This window comes from Dufourea novaeangliae, unplaced genomic scaffold (assembly GCF_001272555.1).
Source record: "Dufourea novaeangliae isolate 0120121106 unplaced genomic scaffold, ASM127255v1 scaffold168, whole genome shotgun sequence".
NCBI lineage: Eukaryota > Metazoa > Arthropoda > Insecta > Hymenoptera > Halictidae > Dufourea > Dufourea novaeangliae.
In genome coordinates, this window is record NW_015374062.1 from 652,952 (window position 1) to 666,414 (window position 13,463).

Genomic DNA, 13,463 nt, shown 5'->3' on the forward strand with positions numbered 1-13,463 from the left:
GTTAAGGCCGTTACGTTTACACGTAACGTTCGTAAAACAGTATCGTAAATTATCTCACATTCAACTATAAATTATTTAAATACTATCAGACCTAATATTTCTATATTTAAACACAATCCTTAACACATTTTTCTGTGATAAAACCAAATAAGATATTTCACACTGCAAGAAAAACATTTAAGAATTTAGTTCGAATTATACTCTTGTACGAGACGAATGAAATAAATGACAGTATCAGAAAATATATACAAGCAAACAAAAACAGTGTACGAAAAGAATAGTAAAATTGAAAAAAGTTGAAATCAATATAATTTTGTAAAAAGTACAAGAACCAAACTAACAAAAAGTGGTGATTTTTTCAAGAGACGTCGAACTTTTAAACTGCAGTTACCTTGCTAACTAAAGTGTGTGAATGATGGTGTTACAAAGAATCGCTGATATAATTTCGATGCTAAGCTACAGTCGTATACGGTGTATGTTTTTTTTTATAATTTCTTACATATCATTTTATCTCAATACAGTAATTTTGCTGCTATGTACTATATCGTAGGCAAATATATTGCACGTTATTTAAAAATTATTTCTATCTATAGAAAATAAAATATTTCGACACTGACTAGCAAGCCGTAAGCCTGTGTAGTCACATCGAAAGGAATGTCGGTTTAAATAATTAGTAACGATACTAGAAAAAAATAGTTTAATAGCAGAATAAAATAGCTTGAATAATAGTTGGCATACTAATAGAGTAATATTTCTTATATTAATGTTGTATTTTAAATTTATCTTATATTGACAGAAATATATTAATATATTGATGTGTTCATATTAACATTCTTGAAAAAGATAAAAAATATGTCCATTATTAATTGTTTTCTTAATTTCAGGCAAAGACGTAAAGTCTGAGGATCATGGTCCAGCAGATTTTGAACGGGCAATTGTAAGCTCTGGTATGTATATACAATCTCTACTAACAAAGACTTTTAACAAATCAATCATGAACCTAACATTTTATGAAAAATAATTTACTAAAATTGTTTACTTCAATCATCCGGCTACTTCATTAAAATCGTATACACCAGGCTCCTCCCTTAAGAGAGAAAAGAAGTTTCTACTTCCTGCTCTTATCTTTATGAATTACTTTAGCGAATGTCATTTTGTATAAAAATTTGCAATCTGAATATCATTGAAAAAATAACGCTTCTGTACAAATTTCAAAAAAGTCTACGCATGTCACCGAACCGATGCCCGTGCCGAGCGAGTATCATTTCATGGCGTGAATTTCCCGACAGGTTATGGAAAGTTCAACTACCTATTACTGTTGGCCGTGCTGCCCGCGAGTTTCTCCAGCATCTTCTCGTCATCGGCGATATCGTACGTGCTCCCGTCAGCGGAATGCGACCTGGGCCTTACCATGTTCGACAAGGGTCTACTCAACTCAATGACATTCGCAGGTGGTATTCATTTATTGGCAGTTACGTAACCGCGATTATAATTACAGGTTGAGCTTAAACCTGTCAAGAGAGTCGGTCAAAGCGCATTCGGTACGGTGCGAGTTTCGTTAGAACACGGTGGTACACCGGGGGTTCGTTAGAGGGTGTATTTGTAGGAATGCAAAACATGGTAAATAAAGACAAACTCTTGTACGTACAGTTAGAGCCTTCAGTATCCGAACACCCATATTATCCGATCGGAATGTCTCCCAGCAACAAATACCTTTTTTTCTGTTGCAAACGCGTAATGATTACATACTATACATAATTTCTTCTGTTTGAATTCTAAGCATAGTTACTTATGTCGAAACATTTATGGACTTTAGTAGCCAAAAAGATACGGGATCCATAAATACTTAAGCAACCCGTCAATTTTCTTGATCTGTATATAAATAAATGAAGTTTAGTATGAGGAAAGTGATTGTTCTATTACCAGAACATTCCTTTATCCGAACACTTATGTTGTCCTATTAGTTCGGATACGGGAGGCTCTACTGTACTTAATTTTCGTTGATCTTGATGTGACGAAAGTTATTCAAGATCGAGGGAAACCGTTGCTCGCGATCAAATCTGGTTCAAGAGGCGTACAAACCGAGAAACAATCGTTGGAAATACTGTACTCCGATACAGTAATTCTTGAAAAATCTTTTGAAAAATCTACAGGGTGATTTGCTTCATCCTCATAATAATTTTGGCTGTACATGATTAGTAATTACAAAATAAAATATTCCGATTATGAGTAATTGTTTGTGATATTAATGAAGAGATACATTTCGCAGTCCCTTGCGACTTTAGAATTTAGATTGTAGGATTCAGAAAAATAAATGGATGTTATTTACGACTTAATACCCCAACATACAGTAGAAACTTCTGAAAATTCAACTATTACCGTTAAGAATAATAATACTTTTCATTGTTATATTACTAAATCAGAAACTATTTTTTGTCATTGCAATGACTAACATCGCCATAAAAATTGAATCTGATGTGTACAGAAAGTAAAAAAAATTTTCATAATAAAAGATCCCATAGTCAGTACTTGTAAATATAAACATGAATGACTAACAAGTTGTAATTATCTTTAATTTTTGTAATTGCTTTTGTTACGTCACAAACTCGTAAAAATTTAACTTCTGTAACGTTTTTCCTTTATTTTCTTATGAAAAATCATTCTATTCCTCCTACCTATAATTTTTTGTTACGTTTCATATTTAATAATTATAACTGATGTTATTGATGAATATTTTTATTGCTACCAATTATTTCCTTCATTGTAGGAAAAAATTTATATCAATTTCAGGTCTTTTACTTTCTTATTTAAATCGTCTTTATTATTGTATTATTGCAATCTACTATTTATATCATACGTTACTTCATTTAATTATTCCAGTAACTTGTCATTTCTGGATATTCAATTAATATGTGCTTATAAAATGTTTTTCAATATATTATAAAATTAATATTCACATTAACTTCAATATATTCCTAAACCTCGTGACGATCTTGCTCTCAATATTACAGTACATAAACGAAAACTTCATTACTGTCTGTTTCGTACTCATTTAAACGAAATCTATGTTTGTATTTGTTTATAATCTCTGGAAAAGCGAAGTCTCTTTCCATCCACATTGTTATCGTTAAATAATGATTCTTAACTGACAGTTATTATTGAAAATTCGATTGCTTTCAGGAATGATCAGCACGTCGTTTTTCTGGGGATTCATGACCGACACGTTCGGTCGTAAGAAGATCATGTTTTATGGTTACATGTTCACCGGGATCTTGAGTCTGGCGACATGTTTTTCGCATACATCTTGGCTTTTAATTTTGTTCAAATTTCTCGACGGCGTGATGTAAGTTGATTGCAATGCTTCTAATATCGCGATACCCACACATCGGACTTTATGAGGTCATCCGCCTTCTGATGCTTTTCAGTGTTTCAATTTATTAGACAGTTTTATGTATTAAAGCAGGGGTTGAAAACTGTCATGATAGTGACGCCGGTTCTTCCGAACAGACTCAAAGAATTGTTATTTTTCTATCAGAGTTATAAGAAACCGAAATTAATGAAGATATCGGTACTACATTGGTTTCATTTGGGTACTACATTCACTCGACATGTATATCGGTTCTATATCAGTTCTGCATCGTTTATTCTGCATTGATTCCGTATCAATAAAGTATTCCATTATTATTAGGTTGAGGTCTCAAACATGGGATCAAGAAGCCCACGACTCTTTGGTAAGGATTTGTCAATTGAAATTAATTTCCCTTCGATGAAAAATTTTCTGTTCAAAATAATATATATATACATATATCGTTCAAACTCTGCAGTTCTAACCCAACGTTCATTATGCAGCAACCTAACAGTTTCAAGTGTAACATTAACAATAATAATTTATAGCAGTAGAACCGATGTAGAATTTCGTGCAACCGATATAGAGGCAATATTCGAAAAGATATTGTCATTACAACTAGGAACATTTGGATTTATAACAGTTATAATAGCATTTCGGCTCTTAACAACTCTTTCAGTAAGAATCTTCATAGTACAATTATTAATAGTTACTTTGTGAACCATTTCAATCCCTGCCCTAAAATCATAACTTCAAAGATTCGTTTACTTTTTATAGTAAATGAAAGTAGAATACTTGTTACTTATTTAAGTATTACTGCAGTCTTGAATCTTAAAATTTTAACGTGAAATTATCTAAAAAAAAAACGTAATGTGGGTCCTTATCGAGAACCCATAGTGTTTATTTCCTGAAATAGGATTGAAATTAATCATTTCAGGGGCAATAGCCTGTTTCGAGATAAACTAGTCTTCGTTACCGGTTAGAATATTTTAAAGAGATACTACTACATGAACGTTCCATGGAACAATTTCATAGATAGGAACTGCTTTAAACGAATAAAGTAACTTTTACATTTGCTAATTTTATCGAAAAAATAAGTGAAATCGTGAATTCGGTAGAAAATAATTGAAATAAAAGCATTATGTAGGTATTCGTTCCTTTAATCACGTAAAATATAAATAATTATTTTTAATAAAGATTTCTCCAAATTTGCAGCATATCTGGCCCCTATGCCGCTCTGATGTCATATTTAGCGGAAGTACACAACGAGGTAAATCGATCTCGAACCTACATGTGGCTAGGTGTGTTTTTCTCGCTTGCAAACATTTCTTTGCCATGTAAGTGTCACTATTTGATATTTTATTTCTTAAAACTTCGGAAATAGTACATCACTATTTTCCTAATTTTAATACAGTTGACCCCCCTATTAAGCGGGGTAGGTATACGTTCTGTGGTATACGAGTCACATATGTACATCCATATATGGATTTTTTACACTTCGTTACGCAAGTATCCAAAAGGAGACAGATTCGTCAATATATTAGCAAAATTTCGAAGAAATTAAAGAGAAATATTTAAACTGCACACAAATCTTCACTGGCAGTGTTATTTTAAAATACCAACTACATGCAAGTATTTCTATGTTTTTATGTAAATCAGGGTCTCAATTCAATAATAAAATTTGTTGTACACAATTCTTTATACGTTACGTTTTTAATAAGCAAAATAAATAAAGTGGTAGTATTAAGAACACTGGAAGTAACTGGGATATTTACCCTATACTCTATATTCTATACGACAGATTTTGCTTGCCAAACAATCCTCAAAAAGCGTTAAAGTGTGTAGTGGAGGTGGCGAAGATAATCGAGTTCATCAATCAAAGTGGTCTTTTATAGGTATCGCGTGGCTAATCCTACCCCAGAAATGGACCATAAATCTGATGAGTAAAAGCGTGGAGATTAGTTCCTGGAGAGTGTTTTTAGCAATTTGCTCATTACCAGAGTTCCTGGCGTGCATTGCAATGTTCGCATTTCCTGAGAGCCCACGTTTCCTCCTCCTGAAAGGACGAAGAGAAGAGGCTCTGGAGGTTTTCAAGAAAATTTACGTAGTCAACACCGGAAAGGATCCAGACACATACCCGGTAAGCAAGTCGAACAGTTTTTTTTTCACATCGATGACTATTAACATCGTCGATTAACATCGATGACGTCTGACCAAATTATTCTTGTTAACTAATCGATAAATAAACATCCTATAGATACAGTTGTAATTGTATCCGCATAATGCGTTTTCTTGAATCTTACATAAGAGTTTTCTTGTTTAATCTGACAAACGATCAAGGATTTTAATGTTTGTGACGTAGGTGAAAAACACACTGAATGGATCTGAAATATTCTTTGATCGTGGAAACTCGATTATTATACTTGATGTAACGTGAACGTATAGTTAGGATTTTCTCAAGGGCATTGTACTCGAATATTTGTTTGTTGAATCTTTTTGGAATACATTAAAACAAACAAGATTGTGACGGTTTTATCTTAATTAGATTACCGTTGACCTGTACTTGAAACATTACGAAAAATCTATTGATAAAGTATTCTCAGAACAACATACCCAATATTCCAACATATCAGTATGGAATTTATTGCATATGGATAATATCATGGACACAAAAAGATTTCGAATCAAAATTAAAACCTGTCTGTATAAAAATTGTAAAGATTTTCACTTTGACAGAACCGTAGTGTAAAGTATGCTTGTATCGTTACATACAAATCAAATTCGAATTTATCTCTTCCTGTATGTAAATAATGCAAATTATTTGGAATCGCAACAATTTATGTAAGCGATGAAAAATAATGTTCTATACCCGAGTTATATGTTTAATGACTGACTAATTAAATATTTAACAACTTTATCTGCAGATAAAAGATCTCGAGGACGAGTACTTCATTCAAGGGTCAACCGACACTGTGAAAGACAAACTGCGATCGTGCTGGCAACAGATCCAACCTCTTTTTGTACCGCCAAGCATTTACAAACTGATCGCGATAGGTTTGATTCAGCTTGGTGCCACAATAGGGTTAGAATTAACGAATATTTCTACTTAATTTCATAAGCGCTGACTCTTTAAATACGCACACTTGCATGGAAACTTTTTGTTTCTTGTTCTATACTGTTCTCTTTCTAACAAGAGTAATATGAATTAACAGAACAGCAAACGAGACATTATGTTCCAAGTTACTATGCATATCTATTAGGTGTACCAATAAGTTTCCCACTACTTTTTTGCGAAACTTGATGTTCTATTCGAAATAATTCAAATACCAGTCCTATTCTAGCAATACTCGTTATTTATTCCCATCATCCTCCGCCATTTTGACTAAACAGAAGATTGAAAAGATATTTTATAGTGAATTACATATTGGTATATACACCTAATATAACTGTATTAAATGTATTTCAAGAGTCAACGTTCGGGAATTTATTTGCATCGCTCTGCAACACCCACAGTACACGACAATGAAAATTTTTTAATTTCTAGATCGAACTCGATCCGATTATGGATGCCTCAGTTATTCACAATGATGGAACACTTCAAGAGCAATTACACGAAAGTCGAATATTCAAGCACGCAACCACGCTTCTGTTACATGTTAGGCCAACGGCAATCGAATAGTAGTTCCTCAGGGAGTTTTGTGAATGAAACTTTAAGGGTTGCGCAACCGTGCATTCCGGTATTATATTATTACAATTATAATATTTTCTTGCCCGTTCCCGTATATTTGTATATTTTTCTGTGATTTTATCTGTGATTTTATCTCCACTCTGGTTGCGTATAGCAAAAATGGCGGAAGTAAAGTTCCAATGTAAACGTATTTGTTAATATTTGTTATACAGGCATTTTGTTAATATTTTGGAATTAGTAGTTAGAAATACAAAAAAACAAAAAGAAATGATTGCGTGAAACAAGTTTGTAATTTCAGTGACGAACAGGATGTGAATGTGGCTGTTACGAGTAAAGTGGAGTCATAGATAGTTAGTTTCTACGATCGCTTTCACTTATTTACAGCCAAAGAGGAGATATAAATTATTCCAATTTTCATGATTACTTTCGACGTCGTTCATTAATGTCTGCAAGAAAGTCGCATAACCACAGATTAGATTTGAATACCGTCGAAACCCTACAATACTAATTTATTTGTACACTTGTAAGCTGTCGTGTATGTTCAATTTCAGACGGTCTTAAACGCAAAAGTCTTCATTAATTCCATCGTAATCGCCACGACCGGTGTTGTGGGGTATACTTTAGCTGGCACGCTGATTACAGTAGTAGGAAAAAGAAAACTCATAGGTAAGATTATTTAATTGTCGAATACTAGAATGAGCAGCTGAATCCGTCCTTAAAAATGTATTTATTCATTTTTCAATGCAAACAAATTCAAATTCTCAACGATGTGTAAAATAATTTGAAAAATTTTCGTATTTTCAGCGACCTGTTTTCTAGTAGCCGCTGCTTGTTGCGGATCTCTGTATTGGGCAGAAAATGCTAACAGTATTCTCGGTTTATGTTCTGTTTTCGTGGCTATGTCGAGCATAGGAGGTGCATGCGTCGTTAACATTATTGTCGATAACTTTCCAACATGCTTAAGGTACGAAAATCGAGGAAAAAAATACTTTTCTTCATTGTTATGCGTAATTTGTGCGACTCATTGAATACTTTGCATCAGGACTATGGCAGTCAGTCTGACTATGATGGTTGGTAGGCTCGGAGCGGTTATGGGCAATTTACTGTTTCCAGTTCTATTCAACTTGTCCTGTTTGGGTCCATTCGTTATGATTGGCTCAGCTTCTTTGGGTAAATATCATGCTTGTTAAATTTTGTTTTACTGTTAGATCTACAACGAGCAACCCACTAAAAACGATGTAGCAGTACATACGTATGAAAATGGGCTAATAGGTCAAAAATCTAGGAGAATGATACTTGTCACGTATTGCAGTTAAACAGAATTCACTTGATACTTAAGGGGTTAACCCACTTTGGAGCCTAAAAATGAAAGCCAATTTTGGCAATTTTTTGAGCGTAAATGATGAAGTATATACGGTGATACGATTTCAAATATGACATACATTTCTATGAAAATATTATCTTACATACAAAATATACGACATCCTTTAAAGCTAACAAAAATCGAAAGAAGTAGAGACATAGGCTCCGTGTAATAGAAAGGCAAATTGAAGTTTCACTTAGAGTATAATAGACAGAATGGAAGATAACTCATAAAAATTCTGAACAAAATAATAACTTAATAAAATGCTAAAACTTCAAGAATTTAATTTTAAAACTGTTAAAACATTAAAGCGTTAAAACGCCTTAAACTTCGAAATGGTTCAAAAAACTTGCAGCTTACCGGAAGTACACCTAATAGTTTCTTTATACAGCCTTCTATACAAAAAGTTTTTCTTATCTTTTTATATTTTTGATTTGCTTTTCAGTATCAGCCTTACTGGTAACTGTGCTACCTCGAAAGCCTTCGCAAACGGATAAATCGAAGAACGTCGTTTGACAATAGTGTATTCCGGATGGTGATTTCAATCAGGCCGATTGAAACGGTATAATTCAGCTAGTTGTAGCTGAGAGGATCGCGTGTAAATAAGTTCTGTCCTTGATCTTTCATAGATTCTGTAATTCGTGTGCATGATCTTCCATCATGTAAATATGTATATACAATACAATTACACTCATATAGTATAAAATCTCCTCACGTTATATATGTATGCATGAAATTAAGTGAACCATAGAACGAGTGCGTGTGGTGAGACTTTGTTTAATAAATCTCGTGACTGCATCACGTGTGGAATAATTTTAGAACAATTCTCTAATTGTTTTTAATCACTTTGTCAGCCAGTGATTTGTCAGGTAGTACATTAAATGAACAATGAATTTCTGAAACGATGTAATGAAAAAGACAACATGTTTGTTGTACAATAAATCTGTTTTATTATTGTTTTAAAGTAACCATGACTTTCTTCTTTATCTTTTCCTCATAGAAGTATAGAATATCTCCTATTAACAATAAGAAATACTTTCGCAGAAAAGCTACGAATTCCACCTCTAACATGAATTAATTATCGGTTCGTGTATCTGATCAAAAACGCATTCGCTCTCCCCGTGCCATAATGGCGCACGATTTTAGAAACATTTATAAGAAATAATGACTAACAATATTCATAATATTCTTTATCATTACCATTGGCGTTAATGTAAAGTTGAAGATTAAACTGCACTGCAAGCTTTTGTTCCAATTGACGGTAATGAACTCCGAAAATGATTAAACCACTTTGAGTAACACTCACAATCAGACTATGAAAATAAAATTTTTGAACTAAACCACATAACCTTACCGTGCCTGCCAATACAGCTTTCAAAAGTCCCTAGGATAGTATTTGAAACTTCGTGAACAATAATTACTTACAAAATACGGTTACATATTGTAAAAATGTGACATATTGACTTTTTATGAAAATTGCAATTGCTGAAATGATTTAAAATATATAAAATAATTAAAAAAAGTGTCAATGATAAAAAGGTGTTGTATAGGGTAATTTAAAGGGAATTTCGTTCGGTGCAGTATAGCGCTTATTGTCAGTGAGTCGAACGGCTTTGACAGAGCACTAGTGAAAGTGTACGTGATGTGAAAGATTTTGAAGTTCTGTCGTCATTTCGTAGATTGTTAGGCCGGTTTGGAATTATGGAACAAGTATTTCAGAACGGGAATTATCAGAGGGAGGCGAATGCAAATATGACTACAACGGAATTACAGAAAGAGGTAAGTAACGCTTCGACTCCCTTCCCTTTTTAATTCGTCCGCCAAATCGATATACATTACTGGGTACTATTTACATTCTATGCAATTCTTTTTGAACACTTCTCTAAACTCGCCGATTGTCATTTTATTTTTGCAAATGACGAAATTTAACGTTTTTTAAATGAGAGATATGTTTGTTCAACAACACTGAAAGCGTACAGGCATTGCGAAATAAGCAAAACGACGCGCAGTGATTCTCATACTCTGTTATTGTTGACAGAGATGATTTGAGGTTTACGCGTTCTTGTATGATATGCATTTATGAATTTGCATTTCTACTATTCTCTATAATCTCTCATAGAGTTGATGTACGAATGTTGAATTACACGTTGAATTATTTTTTATGGAAATGTTACAATACAAAGTTTACATTATCTTAGACTAGACGATATGTCATAGAAGTAGGTCAAACTATTCGTTTGAGCACCATTGCACAAGTGTTCGCGGTACTTATGGTGGTACTAAATACACATACGATTGTTGCAAAGTATTTGATTAACATAACGACATCGCAAAGAAACACATGCATACATATATCCACGGATCAGAGTTGAATTAATAAACGTTATTCTACTGAACATTTTTATTTTTATAATGCAAATTCTATAATTTGTAATTAATATTTAAAAAAATGTTTGTTTTGCGTATAAGTGAACATTTATTTTCTTTAATTTTGTTATACGTTTCAGATTTTTTTGCCTATTATTTTACTTATAGTTTAATTTTTAAAGTTTTTAAATATTATTTAGTATTAATGAAGGACTCGTTGCGTTCACCTAAGTTTTCCATACTTTTATTTGGAAAATTGACGAATGTAAACAAGTGTTTTAAGAGTAAGTTATATTTGTATATATAGTTCATACTGAATAGTAATATATATTTGATATGAAATATACTGATTTTTTAAATAAGTTTTGCTTTGGTAATAATTTATACTTACATGAAATAATATGTTCACGAAACTGAAATAATTTTATTATAATTATTTATATTAATCTAATCACCTCTTCATACACCTAGCATACTATATGGTCCATAAATTACATTTTATTATTTTCATGTTCTGAGACTTTAACTTATTTTTGTGTTCCTAACCATTATTCCTTATCCTTTTCCTGTTTAGTATTAAAACCCCAATCTTAAAAAAACAACAGACAATAAATAATTTTATGCAATTATTTTAAGTGTGAGAAGTAACATATTTTCAGTATTTTGTAATAGTGTTTGTAGAGTTAATAATGTAGAAAATTGAATATTTTAATCTAGTTCTTATATTGCCTATTAGGACTCATTATTTGATCATATGGAGATCTCAATAGTTGAAGCTGAGAAACGAGCAAATGGAGCTTTGAATTTAAGAGAATTTTATATAGTCTACCTCATTGAGACTAAGTGAGTAGTATAGTGAAATTAATTAAGTATATGCAAGTTATATTCAGATATGCAGAGAATGTTTCATATTCCTGTAGAGTTACTGATCCAGACTTTAATGGAGCAATTAGCAAAATAAGCTCCCTGTGGCGTCGATATACAGAATTTGAATTACTCCGAGCTTACTTAGAAATTTCTTATCCATATATTGTTTTGCCTCCATTACCAGAGAAAAAAGTTCTCTATCCATGGCAAAAAGTTACCACTGACACATTTGATCCAGATTTTGTTGATCGACGTAGAGCAGGTCTTGAGGTAGGTCCATGTTTGCATATTTACATTGTTACTTGTTTAGTTATTTACACATAGTGTAAAATATCTATTTACAAATCTGTTAAACAAATTTCTCTTCAGAATTTCCTTCTGAGAGTAGCATCACATCCTATATTGTCTCGTGATGAGCATTTCATGGGGTTTCTACAACAGAAGGATGGTTGGAGAGAAAGTATTAAAGAGAGTGGTAAATTATATAATTCATTAGATACATCTCTCAAGTAAATTATAGTGTACATTTATTGAATCCAGAACTTTGTATTCGACAACAGGATATTTGCAATTAGCGGAATCAAAATTAAAAGCACTAAGTGTAGCAGTGCGATTAAGAAAACCAGATAAACGATTTGAAACAATAAAAAATTATGGAATTGAACTTCAGGTACATTAGATGTTTAACTCATTATTCATAGATAGTTAAACATTAAGGGTGTATAAGCTTTATCGAATGATTAACATTCTAGAATAACTTGTGCAATCTTCTTCGGGTACGTGCAAGATTAGTAGAAAAACAATACAGTTTGTACAAACTACATGCAAACTATGGTCGTGTATTCAGTGAATGGAGTGCCATAGAAAAAGAAATGGGTGATGGATTACAGGTACTTTAGTTGTTTCAAGCAGTTTAAAATTGTATAATATTTGAGTACATAGACAGATTGATGTATGAAAAATTTATGTATATAATGAACTATAATTAAGATGCACTGTTAAGTAAGTGTATTGCAAAGCACACTGCATTACAGCGTGTTTTCTTAGAAATCGGGCCACTATCTGGATTCGTTGGCCGCGACAATAGATACCACTCTTGAAGAAGAAGAATTAATAGCGGATCAATTAAAAGAATGGCTATTCGGTGCATCAGCTTTACAAGCAGTTGTCAAGCGAAGAGAAGCTTTGCAACTAACTAAAGATGAAGCTCATGATGCCTTGACCACTGCATTTGAGCAAAAAGAAAAAGTCATGCAAGGTTTTATTCTATAGTCAATATTATTACCATTCAAGTTAAAAGTACAAACGTGTTAATGTAATAACATTTACTGTTACAGGAAAATCAGGATTAATGTCACGGTTGTTTGGTTCAGTGGATACAGAGGAAGTCCGCGAATTGAAAATATTACAATTGGAGCAAAGAATTGCACAGCACGAAGAAGCTATGAAGCAAGTAGATGAAGACTTAAAGTAAGTTAAATTAATTCTTTTTTACAGATAGTCCAAATGTAGAAATAATATAATAATGTTAGTTAAAAGTAATGAGTTATTATTGGAAGTATTACATTTGAAGAATAACTTTGAACTCAATGAATCTTTAGGTCTTTCTCTATTAAAGCAATGATGGATATTGAGAGATTTCAGCATCAGAAGGTAGTAGATTTAAAAGAAATTTTGGCAGCTTATTGCATCTTACAATTCAAACTTGCTAAAAAGGTAAAATTCTGAATTAATTTTATATTTTTATCCTATAAGGTAAATACGATTCTAAATAATTGCAGGGAATGCAAGCTTGGCAGCATATCAAGAGTTGCCTAGAAAATATGCCATAG

The 13,463-nt window shown here is 32.5% G+C and overlaps 2 protein-coding genes across 2 annotated transcripts; both read left to right on the forward strand.

Annotated features, from left to right (window-relative positions):
• Positions 1-295: 295 nt before the first annotated feature.
• On the forward strand, positions 296-9,365 carry LOC107190205 (synaptic vesicle glycoprotein 2C-like). Its single transcript, XM_015578975.1, has 12 exons — positions 296-473; positions 885-947; positions 1,290-1,451; positions 3,181-3,343; positions 4,562-4,683; positions 5,242-5,486; positions 6,271-6,428; positions 6,891-7,083; positions 7,586-7,700; positions 7,839-7,998; positions 8,077-8,204; positions 8,843-9,365. The coding sequence occupies exons 1-12, from the start codon at positions 413-415 to the stop codon at positions 8,911-8,913; spliced, it is 1,641 nt and encodes a 546-aa protein (XP_015434461.1). The 5' UTR covers positions 296-412; the 3' UTR covers positions 8,914-9,365.
• Positions 9,366-10,042: 677 nt separating this feature from the next.
• Positions 10,043-13,463, forward strand: LOC107190147 (sorting nexin-4-like). Its single transcript, XM_015578899.1, has 10 exons — positions 10,043-10,176; positions 11,501-11,607; positions 11,685-11,901; positions 12,001-12,106; positions 12,192-12,301; positions 12,384-12,521; positions 12,679-12,889; positions 12,969-13,101; positions 13,233-13,347; positions 13,413-13,463. Exons 1-10 carry the CDS (start codon positions 10,099-10,101, stop codon positions 13,461-13,463), a joined length of 1,266 nt encoding a protein of 421 aa, XP_015434385.1. The 5' UTR covers positions 10,043-10,098.

What these genes read in the sequence shown, in the direction of transcription:
- LOC107190205 (XM_015578975.1), top strand. Translation starts at nt 413, where the DNA reads ATGATGGTGTTACAAAGAATCGCTGATATAATTTCGATGCTAAGCTAC. An exon ending in AAGCTACAGTCGTATACGGT is followed by an intron (nt 474 to 884) that starts GTATGTTTTTTT and finishes TCTTAATTTCAG; the next exon opens with GCAAAGACGTAAAGTCTGAG. An exon ending in TTGCGCAACCGTGCATTCCG is followed by an intron (nt 7,084 to 7,585) that starts GTATTATATTAT and finishes GTTCAATTTCAG; the next exon opens with ACGGTCTTAAACGCAAAAGT.
- LOC107190147 (XM_015578899.1), top strand. Translation starts at nt 10,099, where the DNA reads ATGGAACAAGTATTTCAGAACGGGAATTATCAGAGGGAGGCGAATGCA. An exon ending in ATTATGGAATTGAACTTCAG is followed by an intron (nt 12,302 to 12,383) that starts GTACATTAGATG and finishes TTAACATTCTAG; the next exon opens with AATAACTTGTGCAATCTTCT. An exon ending in CAAGTAGATGAAGACTTAAA is followed by an intron (nt 13,102 to 13,232) that starts GTAAGTTAAATT and finishes ATGAATCTTTAG; the next exon opens with GTCTTTCTCTATTAAAGCAA.